The sequence below is a fragment of the Chaetura pelagica genome, unplaced genomic scaffold (genome assembly GCF_000747805.2).
Source record: "Chaetura pelagica isolate M959 unplaced genomic scaffold, ChaPel_1.0 scaffold488, whole genome shotgun sequence".
Lineage (NCBI taxonomy): Eukaryota > Metazoa > Chordata > Aves > Apodiformes > Apodidae > Chaetura > Chaetura pelagica.
The window spans coordinates 486,901-500,819 of NW_009954235.1; the positions used below are offsets into that span (position 1 = coordinate 486,901).

General features: G+C 46.6%; 1 protein-coding gene across 1 annotated transcript in view; it reads left to right on the forward strand.

The window, feature by feature from the left end:
- Window positions 1-11,984, forward strand: part of FECH (ferrochelatase) — a 14,989-nt gene extending 3,005 nt beyond the window's left edge. Inside the window, exons 2-11 of the mRNA XM_010003657.1 lie at window positions 1,465-1,570; window positions 2,570-2,689; window positions 3,063-3,211; window positions 7,642-7,776; window positions 8,205-8,311; window positions 9,084-9,182; window positions 9,949-10,056; window positions 10,700-10,864; window positions 11,279-11,338; window positions 11,804-11,984. Of these exons, the coding sequence (XP_010001959.1) occupies window positions 1,465-1,570; window positions 2,570-2,689; window positions 3,063-3,211; window positions 7,642-7,776; window positions 8,205-8,311; window positions 9,084-9,182; window positions 9,949-10,056; window positions 10,700-10,864; window positions 11,279-11,338; window positions 11,804-11,938 (1,184 nt within the window). The 3' untranslated portion in view covers window positions 11,939-11,984. The remainder of the gene's footprint in view (window positions 1-1,464; window positions 1,571-2,569; window positions 2,690-3,062; window positions 3,212-7,641; window positions 7,777-8,204; window positions 8,312-9,083; window positions 9,183-9,948; window positions 10,057-10,699; window positions 10,865-11,278; window positions 11,339-11,803) is intronic.
- Window positions 11,985-13,919: the final 1,935 nt, after the last annotated feature.

Here is a 13,919-nt window from a genome sequence, read left to right on the forward strand (position 1 = left end):
CCCGTGTCCCGGTGTCCCGGTGTCCCGGTCCGTGTCCCGGTGCCGGCCCGTGTCCCGGTGTGTCCCGGTGTCCCGGCCCGTGTCCCCGCTGTGTCCCGGTGTCCCGGTGCCGGCCCGTGTCCCGGTGCCGCGCACGGGTGTTGTAGCATCACCCGCTTCCTGGTGCGGGTAGAAATGTGCTCAAGCCTCTCCTTCTGTAGAGCAGATGCTTGCTGGTGCTTGTCGGCAGCACAGAAGGATCAAGGCAGCTATCGAGCCTTCCTATTGCTCATCTAGTTTACATACAGTATCAGTCCTTCAAACGTGACAACCCGAGAACTGGAAGATCAGTGTAAGTGTTTGAAAAGACCCTTCCAGGCACTGGCAGCCTGCGAGTTGAAGTTCTTTGCTGTGCAGCCCCCTGACACTGCTGCAGACACAGGCAGCTGCACACACAGGCTCCTCATCCCGAGTGAGAAGCTGGATTTGCAGGGTGCTGTTCACTGCCGTTGATTTCAGCAGGTTTTGAGGGAGCTCAGCGTCTGTTCAGGATGTTATGAGGGAACTGTGAAGCATAAGATGCTCCTCTCAGCAGGTGGCTGGGCTGAGGAGTCTGTGCCGTCGGGGCTCAATTGCTGCTGAACTCCTGCAGCCTGACAGGGGAAGTGTTGTGCCAAACAATTGCTGGAGAGCTGGGGATGTGGCACTTCACCATTTTTTATCATCTCGGGCAATTCACACTATTGTTGCAGTAAAAAATACCGTGTAATGGCCATGAACCCCTGAGGAAAACAAAGCGGGCTTTGGAAAAAGCGGATTGTAAGCAGCATGTGGGAAGGAAATGATCCTGGTTTGGGGCCGTATTTTGGCTGATGCTGAAATCCAGGGCTAACAGAGGTTGCCTAGCTGGGTAGTGAGGAGGAAGGCTGCTCACATCCCTGGGAAAGCCGATCCTGACATTGCTGCTGGGTGACCTGACACGGGGCCAAACTGAGGAGCGGTGTGCTTGGGTGCTGACCCAAGTTGCTGAAGTTTGCAGGGCACCCTAAATAACAGATGTCTAACAATCTGTGGTAGAGGTGATGCAGACATAATTTGCTTGTCTAGAGCTAGCCCAGGTATGTCTGTACCACAAGGGCTTGGGTAGCTTGACAGACTTGCTTCCTTAGTGTGTCAGCCCTGCCTGGTTTCTCATGTGTGCTCACCGGTTATTTTGGACTCATGGTTGAAGCTTGAAGAGTAATGAAGCTTTTGTTTGGTTTTAGGTTACTGCCTGGTATCTGGAAAGCTGTTAGTGTTTAAAGAAAGGCAGGAGCTTGCAATTTCATTACATGCTTTGATTCCAGGACCTGGAGGAGCTTAAGGGAGAAAACGCCAAGCAGCACAGCCCTGCCAGGTGTGGCTGCTGAGGGGCTGGTGCCTGCCTGGTGAGGAGGCCCCCCAGCCCTGTGCAAGGTTATCACTGTGCTGTTCTCTTCCTTGCAGCCCTGAGAGGCAGCAGCCAGCTGCGGGTCCCGGCGCGATGGAGGGGGCAGGCGACGGCAGCTGCGGTGACAGAGAGCACAAGGCCTCGGACCCAGCCCGCGGCGCGGTGAGGGCCCCTGGGCCGGGCGGGTGTGCCCTGCCCGCCCTGCCCTCTGTCTCTCTCTGATATGCTGGGTTTGCACAGCAGAGCTGGTGGTGGCAGTAAAACGTGGCGGTCACGGGGCTCGATTGAGGTTTTTGGTGCATGTGTGATTGGTTTTATCTGGCTGGCTGCATTCGCCCAGCCTCTTCTTCTCAGAATCCTGGGGGGCAGTGGCCCGTGGTAAGGCCTGAGGCAGTGCAGAGGCAGTGGAAGAACAAACAGTAGGATATTATTTGGGGTTTGGTTCCTGCCTCCTGGATTTTATTCAGCAACCTGCTGATAGAGTCTCCAGGAGGAAAGGAATGGAAGCTGAGGTCCTGACCCAATCAGGGTAGGCCTGTGGTTCTCTCTGTGCCCCTTTGTCAGACTGGGTTTAACAAGAGGAGGGCCAAGCTCCCTGTGCAGCCTCAGCTCTGTCTGCTCAGGAGAGGAGAGCTCCTGGTCACTGGGCTTCCTTGGGCAGGGGAAACAATTTGGTGGGGAAATTGACCTCTTGGGTGGGAGCTGTGATGAGCAGCAACTTCTGTAAAAGCTGATATCACCACCTGCTCTGCTTCATTCTGCTAGGAGGGTCATTATCCTTATAACTGTGTGCTGGACATGTACCTGCATAGAAAACTCATTGTGGGGGAAAAAAATAACAACCCCAACAAAACCAATCGTTCCTTAGACCCTGCTTTATAACCTCCCCTGCAGCCCTCAGCTGTGAGCTAGTTTTCTCAGTCTACTTTCAGTTAAACTCTGTGTTTTGAAGTTATTATTTATTTTTTGTTTCAAGTAGAGGTCATGTAAATACTTGTCCCCTAGCTATTCATGCTTCTAGTTAATACTTTTACGTAAGTGGGTTGAGCTTCCAAATAGGACTGTTTTTGCAAAAGACAAATACAGAAGAATGATTGTTTGTTGGTGATAATAATAGCAACTGTTGGTCACTAGGAATTGAAATATCTCTTGCTTCCATAGGAAACCCAAAACAGGAATCTTGATGTTAAACATGGGAGGCCCAGAAAGGCTGGATGATGTGCACGATTTCTTACTTCGTCTCTTCCTGGACAGAGATCTGATGACAATGCCAGCTCAAAAGTGAGGAACACTCTGAATTCCTGTGGTACAGTCAGTGTTGGGTGTTACTTGGACATTTAACATCTGTGTATACCAGCATTCCTTAGGACTGCTTCGTCTTGGGACCTGCCAGTGCCAGAAATGGTGGTGCAGTTAATGGTGAATGGTGTCAGTAGGTGTGCCAAGACACTTCACTTCCAATTGCAAATGCTCTTTCCCATCACCCGATATGTTGGGGAAGGTGATGGGATATAATGGTAAACAAACCATGCAATGCTGGTTTGCCATAATTTGGGAAGCCTGCCATGGAAAACCCACTGCAACAGAGGGATTTGGGGAAAGGGATGGTGCCTTTGGTTATGATGTTAATGCCTGTACCTTTTGAATGCATCAGTAAATTAGCACCGTTCATTGCCAAGCGCCGCACACCGAAAATCCAGGAGCAGTACAGCAGGATTGGAGGAGGATCACCCATCAAGAAGTGGACAGCAGTGCAGGGAGAAGGCATGGTGAAGCTGCTGGACAGCATGTCCCCTCACACAGGTATGTCTCTACCCTACTGTGCTTGTTAAAAGTTTCTGGTGCTTCGTGTGTTGAAAGCATGGGCTTATAAAGCAGCCTTTGCTTCTCCATCTTTACTGTGAGCATGAATGGTGTTCTCAGTCCTGCTAGGAAATCATGGCAAAGGTGTTGCAGCAGCTCTTATTCCTTAAAAACTTGGCATATGCAGAAGGTGCAGGGGTTCCTGCACATGCAAATGATTTTTTGTGCTGTGGGCACTTCTATGGCTACATTAGAGAATGGCTCTGATTTTAGAGTGTGCTGTTGGTGCTCACTCAGCCTGCAGCCACACACTGCAGCACCAAAAGCCAACAACCAAATGTTTCCCCACCTTGGGCTGGATCTCATATGTGCTGTGAGCTGCCACCTGTTGCTGTACCCAAGGTGACTTGCTTAAAAGCTGCTCTGGGTAAGTCCACCCCTTGGAGCTTTTGGCATGTTTCATCTTGTATGGCTTCAGCCATCAGGAAATTTGGGCATCTGGCCTAAACTGGTGGTCTCAGCTCCCTCTTTCATCAAGGGAGAGTAGTGCTTGAAGAGAAAGTGATGCAGAAGGTTGTTACCAGGTTCATGCCCTAAAGATACACTTGCCTCTCATTTGAATATGGGAAGAAATTTAGATGGCTATGGTAGAGAAAGTGTCTTACTTTCAGATGTTCCTCTGAAATGTCCCTCTGCAGTTATTGCTTGGATGTATCCAGAGCTTTTGAAACTTTGCCTGAGTCTGTAACTGTTAATGATGGATAAAAGAACTAACACCAATTAGGCTTGATTTCAGAATCAGAGTCATAGAATCAAAGAATCATCAAGGTTGGAAAGGAGCTTCAAGATTATCAAGTCCAACCATCCACCCCACAACCCCTGACCACTAAACTATTTTTATGGAACACAATGTCTACCAGAACTCAAAGAGGAGGTTCTTAGCTGAACATGGCATGGCTTGGTTGAGCAGTGAGCCCCACCCAAGGCCATGAGCAGGAGATAAGGCCTAACAGTTTGCCTTGGGTGGAAGCAGGTACTGTCTTTGCCAGTTCTTCCCTGATGATAAGAAAACTTGAAAGGTGAATACAGCCTCCCCCCCTCTCTCTGGATCACAGAGTCTCCCTGAACCTTGCTCCCTTGCAGCATGGAGCAGTGACTTGTCTGGGTTGCCCTGTGCCAAGGGACCTGGTAGCACTAGTGTGATGGGCTGTGAGTGCAGACACTTGTGTGAATGTCCTCCTGGGGGCTTCAGCCAGCAGGTTCACTGCAGTTGCAGAGGGCTCAGTGTGCACACAGACACCTGTGGGCATGCACATAACCTTCCTTTGCTGGGATTCAGCCATCTCAGGCTCTCCTAAAACCTCCAACCAATCTGAGACCTGAGTAAATTTTCACCCAAATGAAGTGCATTTATGGTGGCATTTGCACCAGTTTAGCTAAACTGCTTTCAAATTGGTAGTTAGCTGAATTTTACTTCAGCTTTTATTGGTCAGTTAGCAGCTATGGTGAGCTAGAAGCCTTTGTGCCTCTTCTGCCACTTGCTAAAGGTGATAGATCATTTGCTTACAGTACCTTTTATGTTGCACTTTTCTGCTGTGTGATATTAAAACCATGGCATTGATAAACATGAGTGGCAGCACTAGAAGAGTGATGGCCTTGAGTGTCTTGCCTCTCGTGGGGCAGGCAGAAGAAGGCAGTGAATCACCACTGCTTTGACAAAAGCTGGGAGCAGCAGTACCTGGTGGTTGGTTGGGCTGAAGTGACCTGTCTGGGGGTCACCTGTGCTCTGAGAAGGTACTTTTCTTCATTATGCTTTTTGTTCTTGAAGCAGCAGCCTGCCTTTGTGAGGAGAAGCAGTGAAGGAGATCACTGAGCTGCCCACTGAATTCCTCACTGATGTGTTAGCTGCAGATAATGCTTGTCATCCTGCTGCTACAATAGGAGCACTGAACATTTTTAATAGAAAAACTGCTGGAGTAAGAGCAGCCAGAGAGGAGAGCTCTCCATTCTCATCAGCTCAGCAGCTTCACAATGCGTGGTGCTGCACGCTGCCTTCTCCCTTCAGTTTCTGTGACCTTGGCTGCTGGGATGCTGGTGTCAGGGAATCCCCCTCCAGGCTTGACAATACATCTTATTTGATTCCTGCCTATTTTCTAGTTCTTTGTGGCACCTGCTTCAGACTTGGGTAGAAAGGGACTAGAGGCAGAAAAGGACCAGAGGCAGAAGACTGGTAAGAGGGTCTTGAAGGTGAAAAGCGATGCTCTTGGAACGCTGAAACCGAATTTATTTCATTTGTTCACTTTGTAACATGTAACTGGTGCCTTTGAGTGATGTTCAGTCCTTTTTTCCACAGATGCTGCTCTCTAGCTCAATTCCAGCTGTGGTCTCTGCAGGTACAGTCAGCTGCAGTCTGCTCTGGTGCCCCAGGCAGCAGTGGTTCTTACAGCAGTGGGTTCTGAAGATAAAGCTTAGGAAGTTTATCAGCTTTTCTCAGGGTACCACTCCCACTTGCTTTTGTTTGAGGACCTGTTTATGAGGGCAGTGCGGTCCTTACACCTGATAAGTCCTTCTGAGACCTCCTTTTGTACCTAGCAGTAGCTGCAGTTTTAAAAATGGAACATGCTGACCATTGCTGAGCATGGGGCTGCCTGCCAGCCGTTTCCTTGTGCCCTGCTGCTTCAGGGTGGCTTCAGGAAGCTGAATGTGCTTCCAGAGGGAGCAGAGCCCTCACAGGGAGCCCTGGCAATGTGTAGCTCAGAGGTTGTGGTGTAAGACTTGAAACACGTGGCAAAGCAGAGATACAAACTCGTTTCACCTTGATGTGGCCTTTTGAGGTGTTGAGTTTGTAGCTGCTGTGCATTTGCAGTTGGTGAAGAGTTCATGTTAGTACCAGTAACCACCTGTGAAATTCCCTCCTGTGTGAGTGAATCAATCTACTGACTTGCTGAGTTGTACTAGACATTTGACATGTTATTCTTTGGCAATGGAACTAATATAAAGTAGTAAATAAACAACCTCACCCATGTCATCTGGGAACAATATAATTTTAAAATGAAGCCTTCTTGTTACAGGCAGCTGTCTGAAAATGAACAAGCAGAAGGAGTGGGTTGGGTAGGCTCAGCAGTCTGTCAGAATAAATCACACAAACACGATGATAGGGAAATCCATTTCTGTTCTTGTGGGTTGTTTTTTTTTAGGGCTGGCATAAAGTAGGCTAACATCTTGCAATGGTAATTATATTTTGAGAAGGCGCATCTTGCTTTTGAAATGGTTTTAGTTATAATGGTTCTTAGTATTTCTTACCAGCTGTATTTTAGGTGAGATTCCCTTGTCAGCAGAACAAAAGCTCACAAGATGTGGGGTCCATGTTGTTTCTTTAGGTTGGTAGCTCTTTGTGGGAGGAGATGTTGCTCTGCTTCCAGTAGTTCTGACTTTGACTGTTACAACAAATTTTTATATGTACAGACATGAAAATCTCTCCTTTGCTGCCTGTGCTCCAGGACAAAGCATAATACTGCAAGAGTGTTGCAAGAAGTGTCCAAGTTAGCCAGGTGTCCAAGTTTCTCCCAGTGTGTCCTTACCCAGGTTAAACTCCTACTGTCTTTGCTCTGGTTAGTCAGACTTCTGTTTTTAATGCCATTTAAAATGTTGATGAGGCTACTGGCTCCTGGGGCTCCTGAAGTTGGGTCGTTATTTGCTCCTGCTCCCATCTGGAAGCTCTCTTGCCTCCTGCAGAGAACTGAGGCTGACTAAACCTGTTTTCTGAATCCTGCATAAATGTATAGAGTGGAGACCAAGCACGGGACATCTGCTTCCTTCAGAGACCTGTTAAGTGTTATTTCAGAGCTAGTGACCCGGAAAGCCTGAAAACAAAACTTTGCTTTTTGTTCTCCTAAGAACCTCTGTCGTCTACTTAAAAAAAACCCACAAATGAACAAAAATAAGGCAGCAAACCTGCCCTCCTTCCCTCCCTTCCCTTAACCAACCCATGCTCCCCAAGCCTCAAAGCTGGCCCTGAAAGTTTAGAGATGGAAAGTGTTGTCCTTGGTGAGAATAACATTGTTCATTCAGTGTCTGTTAGTGACACGTTTTTACCAGCACATCCCTTATGTCAGAACTCACCCAGTAAAGTGTCAGAGCTCTACAGTCTGGAAACCATGCCTCTGCCAAGCTCTGTAAAACCAGAAGAGTTGTGCTTCCTGAAGAAACAAGCAGTAGTATGAATCACTTCTAAATTCTATTAACAGCAAAGTGAGTTACCAGAAAAACACTTGGCAAAAAAAAAATAATAAAAATTGACAGTGGTTTAGAAAAGCAGCCAGAAAATTATCAACAAGTGGATTTCAGCCACTTCAGCCTGTCTGTTCTGTGTGAGGTGTTATTAAGAGTTGTCTGTTTTCCCTGCCCCCTCTTGCCCTGTGCCTTGGCAGCCCCTCACAAGTACTACATTGGGTTCCGGTACGTCCACCCCCTGACGGAAGAGGCGATCGAGGAGATGGAGCGGGACGGCGTCGAGAGAGCCATCGCCTTCACCCAGTACCCCCAGTACAGCTGCTCCACCACCGGTGAGCACAGGCAGCCGGGCTGCCCTGCCTCCCCTTCCTCTGGGCTCCCTTGCCAGCCTGAGGGCTCCTGTAGTTACTGTCACCCCGAATTTTGGGTAGAAACCACTTAACTAAGGATAGCTGCTTGTTGTTGTGAGACAGCGTAAAGTGAGGGCTCAGGAGCACAGCTGAGTCAGCTCTTCATGGAAACCAGAACTGTAATTAAAATATTAAATGTAATTAAAGAATGGTTTAGCAAATTGTTCTTGGCTCGCACGTTGTACGGACGTTGGTATAATTGTTCCCACTTGAGGCCCCTGGTTCAGATTTATGGTTGTTTTTTAAATATGCAGCATTTGAAAATATTTTCAGGCCTCGCTGTGAAGCTGCTGTGATCTGACAGGTTGCTAATGCCTTGGCTGAACTGTGCTGCTCGTTCTGTCTTTCAGGAAGCAGTTTAAATGCCATTTATCGCTACTATAATAACAAGGGGGAGAAGCCAAAGATGAAGTGGAGCGTGATTGACCGCTGGCCCACACATCCCCTTCTGATTCAGGTGTGGATTTGTGTGGGAGCCCTTGAAGTTGGCTCTCAGAGTGAGAGGTGTGGACTGAACAGGTCTGGGGTGGTGTCGAATTGACATTCCCTGGGGTTTTCTTAGATCAGCTGACGTAGGAGAAACGTGGTATCTTTGCATTGCTCTCTTTAAACAACAAAGAACTAAGCAAATGCAGGTGCTTGTTGAGTTTCCTTTTTAGAAGTATTTGCTTCCAGTGAAAACACTGTGTAATTTTAAACAACAGAAACATTCTAGGGAAACAGGTCACCTGGATGAAGTCTTAGCTTCTAACAAACCTTACAAGATTTTGCCTATGGAATGTGCTAAAAGAAGATGAAACTTCTGATTTTGGCTGTGTTTACATATTTTCTGTTTTTTAAACTTGAGAGTAAGGAACGTTTCAATTTGAGGGTGTATTTTAGTTATGGTGATGAAATGTGTTGTGTCTCCTGTGTATGAAGTTAGAGGAGAAGGATGGTTATTTCATGCCAGATGTTTTGGCACGATGCAGGCTCCCTGCATCCAACCATCTCCTGTGACATGAGATGGTTCTTATCCACCCTCTGTTCCTTCAGAGTGTGTTCTTCAATGAAACACCTCAGCAGAGCTTAGTTACCTTCCATGTCTGCAGGGAACCTGCAAAATGGGTTCCATGAGACAGAGTACATGAAACCCCCTTTTTTATTTTTATAAGCTTACCCTTGCATGTTTCCTTGCTGGAGGAGGCTGTGATTGACAGGGCTGGTCTTGGCTTTGTTTGTCTGAGCAGTGCTTCACCGATCATATCCAGAAGGAGCTGAGCCTGTTTCCACCTGACAAAAGGAAAGATGTTGTCATCCTCTTCTCGGCACACTCGCTGCCCATGTCTGTGAGTCAGCAGGTCCCTTCTGTCCTTGTTAGACCAGAGTCACACTGGCTGGGCTGGATGGAGGGGTCTGCAGCTTGCACACCCAGGGGTCGGGCCACAGCTGTGGGAGTGCCAGGCAGATAAAAAGAACTGTGGGAAGGGGAGGCAGTGAGCTGGAGTTGGAAGCCTGAGGTGGAGCTGGAGGTGAGCCATGTGAGCTGTGGCTGCTCTCCTGCTTCCTCAGACCTGCACACTTGGCCACCAGAGAAGATGGGGTGCTGGGTTAGGTCAGACTTGGTGTGGCTGCTGCCATGGCCTCGTGAACCTGCCAAACCCAGGTGGTAATGGGGGGGGAAACTGGTTATTTTCTCACTTCTAGAAAGCAGTAATAATGATTTCCCTGAAAGAATGAAAGTAGAACCTCTGGAAGGTTGCAATAAACAACTTCATCCTCTGTCAGCAAAGAGTAGCTGCAGGGAAATGACTCTTGAATAATACTTCAAAAATGCGGTGCTGTTCCCAAAACGTAACATTTCCTATATCAATGATAGAAGAATTAATATTTTATCATGGAAGGAGGAGTAGATGTTCTGGTAAAGCAGCTTCATCATGGATTGTGCTGGGCAAGAACAGTTTTTCTCCCCATTTTGGATGAGCCAGGCACTTGAGATGGCCCATCCCAGGCACAGCCATGTCACGGGCAGCACGTGCCCCTTCCCCAGGCATTGGTGGGCTTTGCCCCAACCTGCTCACTGGAAGAAAAAGATCTGGTGTTTCTGTGTTGAAGGTTGTGAACCGTGGTGATCCGTATCCTCAAGAAGTGGGAGCTACTGTCCAGAGGGTCATGGAGAAGCTGAACTATTCCAACCCTTACAGGCTTGTGTGGCAGTCCAAGGTATGTGCTCAGGGAAGCTCTAGGGCCCCTTATCACTGCAAAGCTCTTCAGGTGATGGACTTTATGATCTTCAACTTAAGAAGATTATAACTTCAGTGCCTTTTTCCCCCCATCTTCCACAAGTATTTCTTCTAGAATAAAATCCCAAACTTTACTCACACTGTCTTTCCAGATAACTCTTTATCCACAGTGTCTTGCCTTTTTTTGTATATTGCAGAGTTTTAAAGTAGATTTTTGATGTGTCTATTAGAAAATATATGATTTCATAGCATCTAGTTTGACATTTGTCTTTTCTCTGTCAGAAGGAGGAATTGAGCACTTACTGGATTTTTAAGGTGTTGCTTTTTGAGGATCTCTGAGCCATTTTTCCAAAGTCTTTGCTGTGAAATAGGCATTCCTAATAATAATGTGAGCCTAATCCAAGCAGGCTTCTTATTCCTGACAAAGCCTGCTTGCATCACTTTGTGCTTACTGTTACTACTGCAAATGGCAGAGCACATTAGTACAAATAACTGGCTCCATCTGAACCATGATTATGTTTATATGGTCTGTGCTGTCCTGCTTAAGAAAACGTGGGTGTTCTTTTTAAGAATTATTTAATGAGGCTTTTTTCTTTTTAATTTCCCTGCCTCTTTTCCTACAGGTTGGGCCAATGCCTTGGCTTGGTCCACAGACAGATGAGACCATTAAAGGACTGTGCCAAAGAGGAAAGAAGAACATGTTGTTGGTCCCAATAGCATTTACAAGTGACCACATTGAGACACTTTATGAGCTGGATATTGAGTATGCCCAAGTTTTAGCTAACGAGGTGAATGTTCTACAGTTTCTGTAACTGGATGGTGGTGCTCCAAGCTTACTTTTCCTGGTTTGAAATTTGCTTTGTAGTTGCTTCTTGCAATATGATTTGGGGAAAATTTCATTTTTCTGTTAGTTTGAACTGGATTAACTCAAATTAACTTTTAGCAGCACAAAACAGGTGGAAATTTCAATCTTTAGGTTTGACTCTTAAAGCCACTGCTGTCCTTACTGAAAAAGAATCATTGTTTTTTGGCAGTAAAGTGAAATTTTGTGTCAGTTATTTTGCTGTAGTGAAAAACGTGGCATTGCACTTAGTTCTGTCATTTTGGGGCGACTTCTGAATGAGGTTGAAAGGGAGATTTTGAAGCCTAACTGGTGAAGGATAAAGCAGACTTAACTTCTTTTCTCCTTTCTTTTGATTCAGTGTGGAGTTGAAAATATCAGAAGAGCCGAGTCTCTTAATGGAAATCCACTGTTCTCCAAGGTACCATCTTTGTTGCAACAGCTGTGCCAGTTTGCTGGATTTTGGAGGTTTTCTTGTAGTTTTCAAGAATTGTGAGTTTAAGAGCAAAAGTGGAAGCCCCTGTGCTTAATCTGTACACCACAAAGTGTTTTCTTTTACCACAGTTTGTGTTTGTTGTTTTTGTTGGTGGTTTGTTTTGTTTGTTGTTGTTTTTTTTAAAAGAAGTTCCGAAGTTGTTATGACCAAAAGAAAGCAACAATTTTGTATTAATCTTTAGTAAAATGTTTCTCTTTTGATATGTTGCCAGTGCAGGTTTAAAGTGGGATTGTCCCCTGAAGTGAAGGAGGGTGGTGCTTAGAAAGCATCATCTAGTGGGTGCACACTTTGCAGTCTCCCTAGTCTGTGTGCCACGTGCTAAAGCCTTGTTTTATTTTATGCAGATAGGTTTTGCTCCCTGGTGATTTTTTCAATTTAACTGTCTTCCAGGCTCTGGCAGACCTGGTCTGTTCCCATATCCAGTCGAAGGAGACCTGCTCGAGGCAGCTGACGCTGTGCTGCCCGCTCTGCGTCAACCCCGTCTGCAGGGAGAGCAAAGCCTTCTTCACCAACCAGCAGCTGTGATGGGCCCTCCTGGAGCAGGCAGGCAGGTTGTCCTGCTGGAGCAGTGCAGAGGAAGCAAACAGCTTGACCAAGCTCTCTGCTGTCCTATGTTACAGACTGGTAGTGATGTTAACCCCTCACTGATGGAACAGTGAGGAGAACTTGACTTCTTTGTTTCGTGTATTTTTCTTATGTTTTCTTTATTTGAGAAGAGTTTGTAGAAAGTAGGGAGGTAAGGGCATTTATCCTGCAAGATGTGAAAAGATCTTAGTTCATCTGGGTCTGATTGCACTTAGTATGCCCATAAGTATGCACTGAAAAACATAAAACCTTTTCTACAAATTAGCTTCTACTTCCTATGCAGGGATTTGTTCATATGCAATTTTGTCATGAGTCCATTAATTTCAGCTTTCCAGGACAAACAATTACTTGTTTTGCTTATGCTTAAGGTACAGAATAACCAGCACAGTTACAGGTTGCCTCTTCTGAGTGATTTTTCAAATGGCTTTGAAGATCAAATGACTTCTAATGCTTTTTAAATAATGTGTGTATTATTATTATTTTTTTTAGAACTTGAAAATAAGGTTTTATTTAGTTGTTTTACTCCTGCCAGAAACTTCCAGGGAAAGCTTAGCTGGGATAGTAGAATGCACAAGTTTTGTTTACATTTTCTTGAAAAAACACTCTCACTATCTGCAGGAAAGCCTCTGCACTTGAAGAGCATAAAATGAAAGGAATAAACCTGCTTGGGTGATACTGAAGAACATGCTCAGTTGAATGAAACTGAGTTTCAGATCTCCCAGCCACCAGTAGTCTGTACTGAAACATGTTGGTTTATCTTTTAAGCAAAGTGGCTTTTAAAAATTATTATTAAAAAGGGCTTTCTTCATTTGGTTACATAAATTTAGGAAGTCAGGCTTGCTCTTCAGGAGGTTTATAGATCTGCTCTGTGCTCTCTGCTGTGCCACAGTGCTGTGGTTTTTGTGGGATACCTATGGAGTTCCATAGGTACAATTGATCTAGCTTAATTGCTGTTGTTACTTAAAGCTGAGATGATGGGTGGAGGTGATTTCCATTGCAGATGGCTGAGAGCAGGCAGCCTGGATGCTGGCAGCAGTGTGCTCACATGTCTCTGGGTAAAAAAGCCAGACTTGGTCTGGTTCTGGCCCTGATGGTTGGTCAGGAATAACCCAGCACTGGTAACCCAGCTAAACTTCTTATTCTGGCAGGCGTTTGGGTGCACCAGGACTGCTGAGTCCACTCCTAAGGAGGGGTAGTTTTGTAGAGTAGAAAACCTTATTAGGGCAGTATTGCCTCTCCCAGCACCAGGGCTGGTGTCCAGGTCAGCCTGGGGATAAGAGGGGGCTCTTCTGAAGGGCTGCTAGCCACACACCATGCCCAGGCCTGGCACTTGAAGTACTTGGGGGCAGAAGTTCTGCAGCACCTCAGTCTGGCCCTCTTGCATGGGGACCTCTCCTCCTGGGAGGGACAAGAGAGGAGCAAAGCTGTGACCTTGTTCCATGGGACTGAGCCATACCTGGCTGTGTCAGAGCTCTACATGTTTACTTGACTAATTAGCACTAAAATGTTGGCTCTCTGGCAGTGCAGGTGGTTTTCTGTGATGGATGATCCAGCTACTGGTGGTGTTTGAGAAGCAGGTGCCATGCTGCTCACACAGTTTGTGCATCTGTAATTACGAGGCGTGAACAGTTTGAACCTCTGATCTTCCAAGGACAGGGTTGTTTAAGAAGAATTGAGCCCCTGTTGGTGTAACGGGTGTATCTTGCTACATGATGAAAGAATTAACCAGATGCTGGCTGAGCAGCCAGTGGGCCAAGTGCTGCCCTGGGGGTGTCAGTCCTACACGCCTCGCACGGCCTGAGAGCTGGCTGCTGTGTCCCCACTGCCAACCTGCAGCTCCCCAGCCTGGTCCTGGGCAGCCAGACTTCAATTCCCTCGGTGCCAGAGCCTCCTGCATTACTGCTGCCCCTCCTTGGTTCAG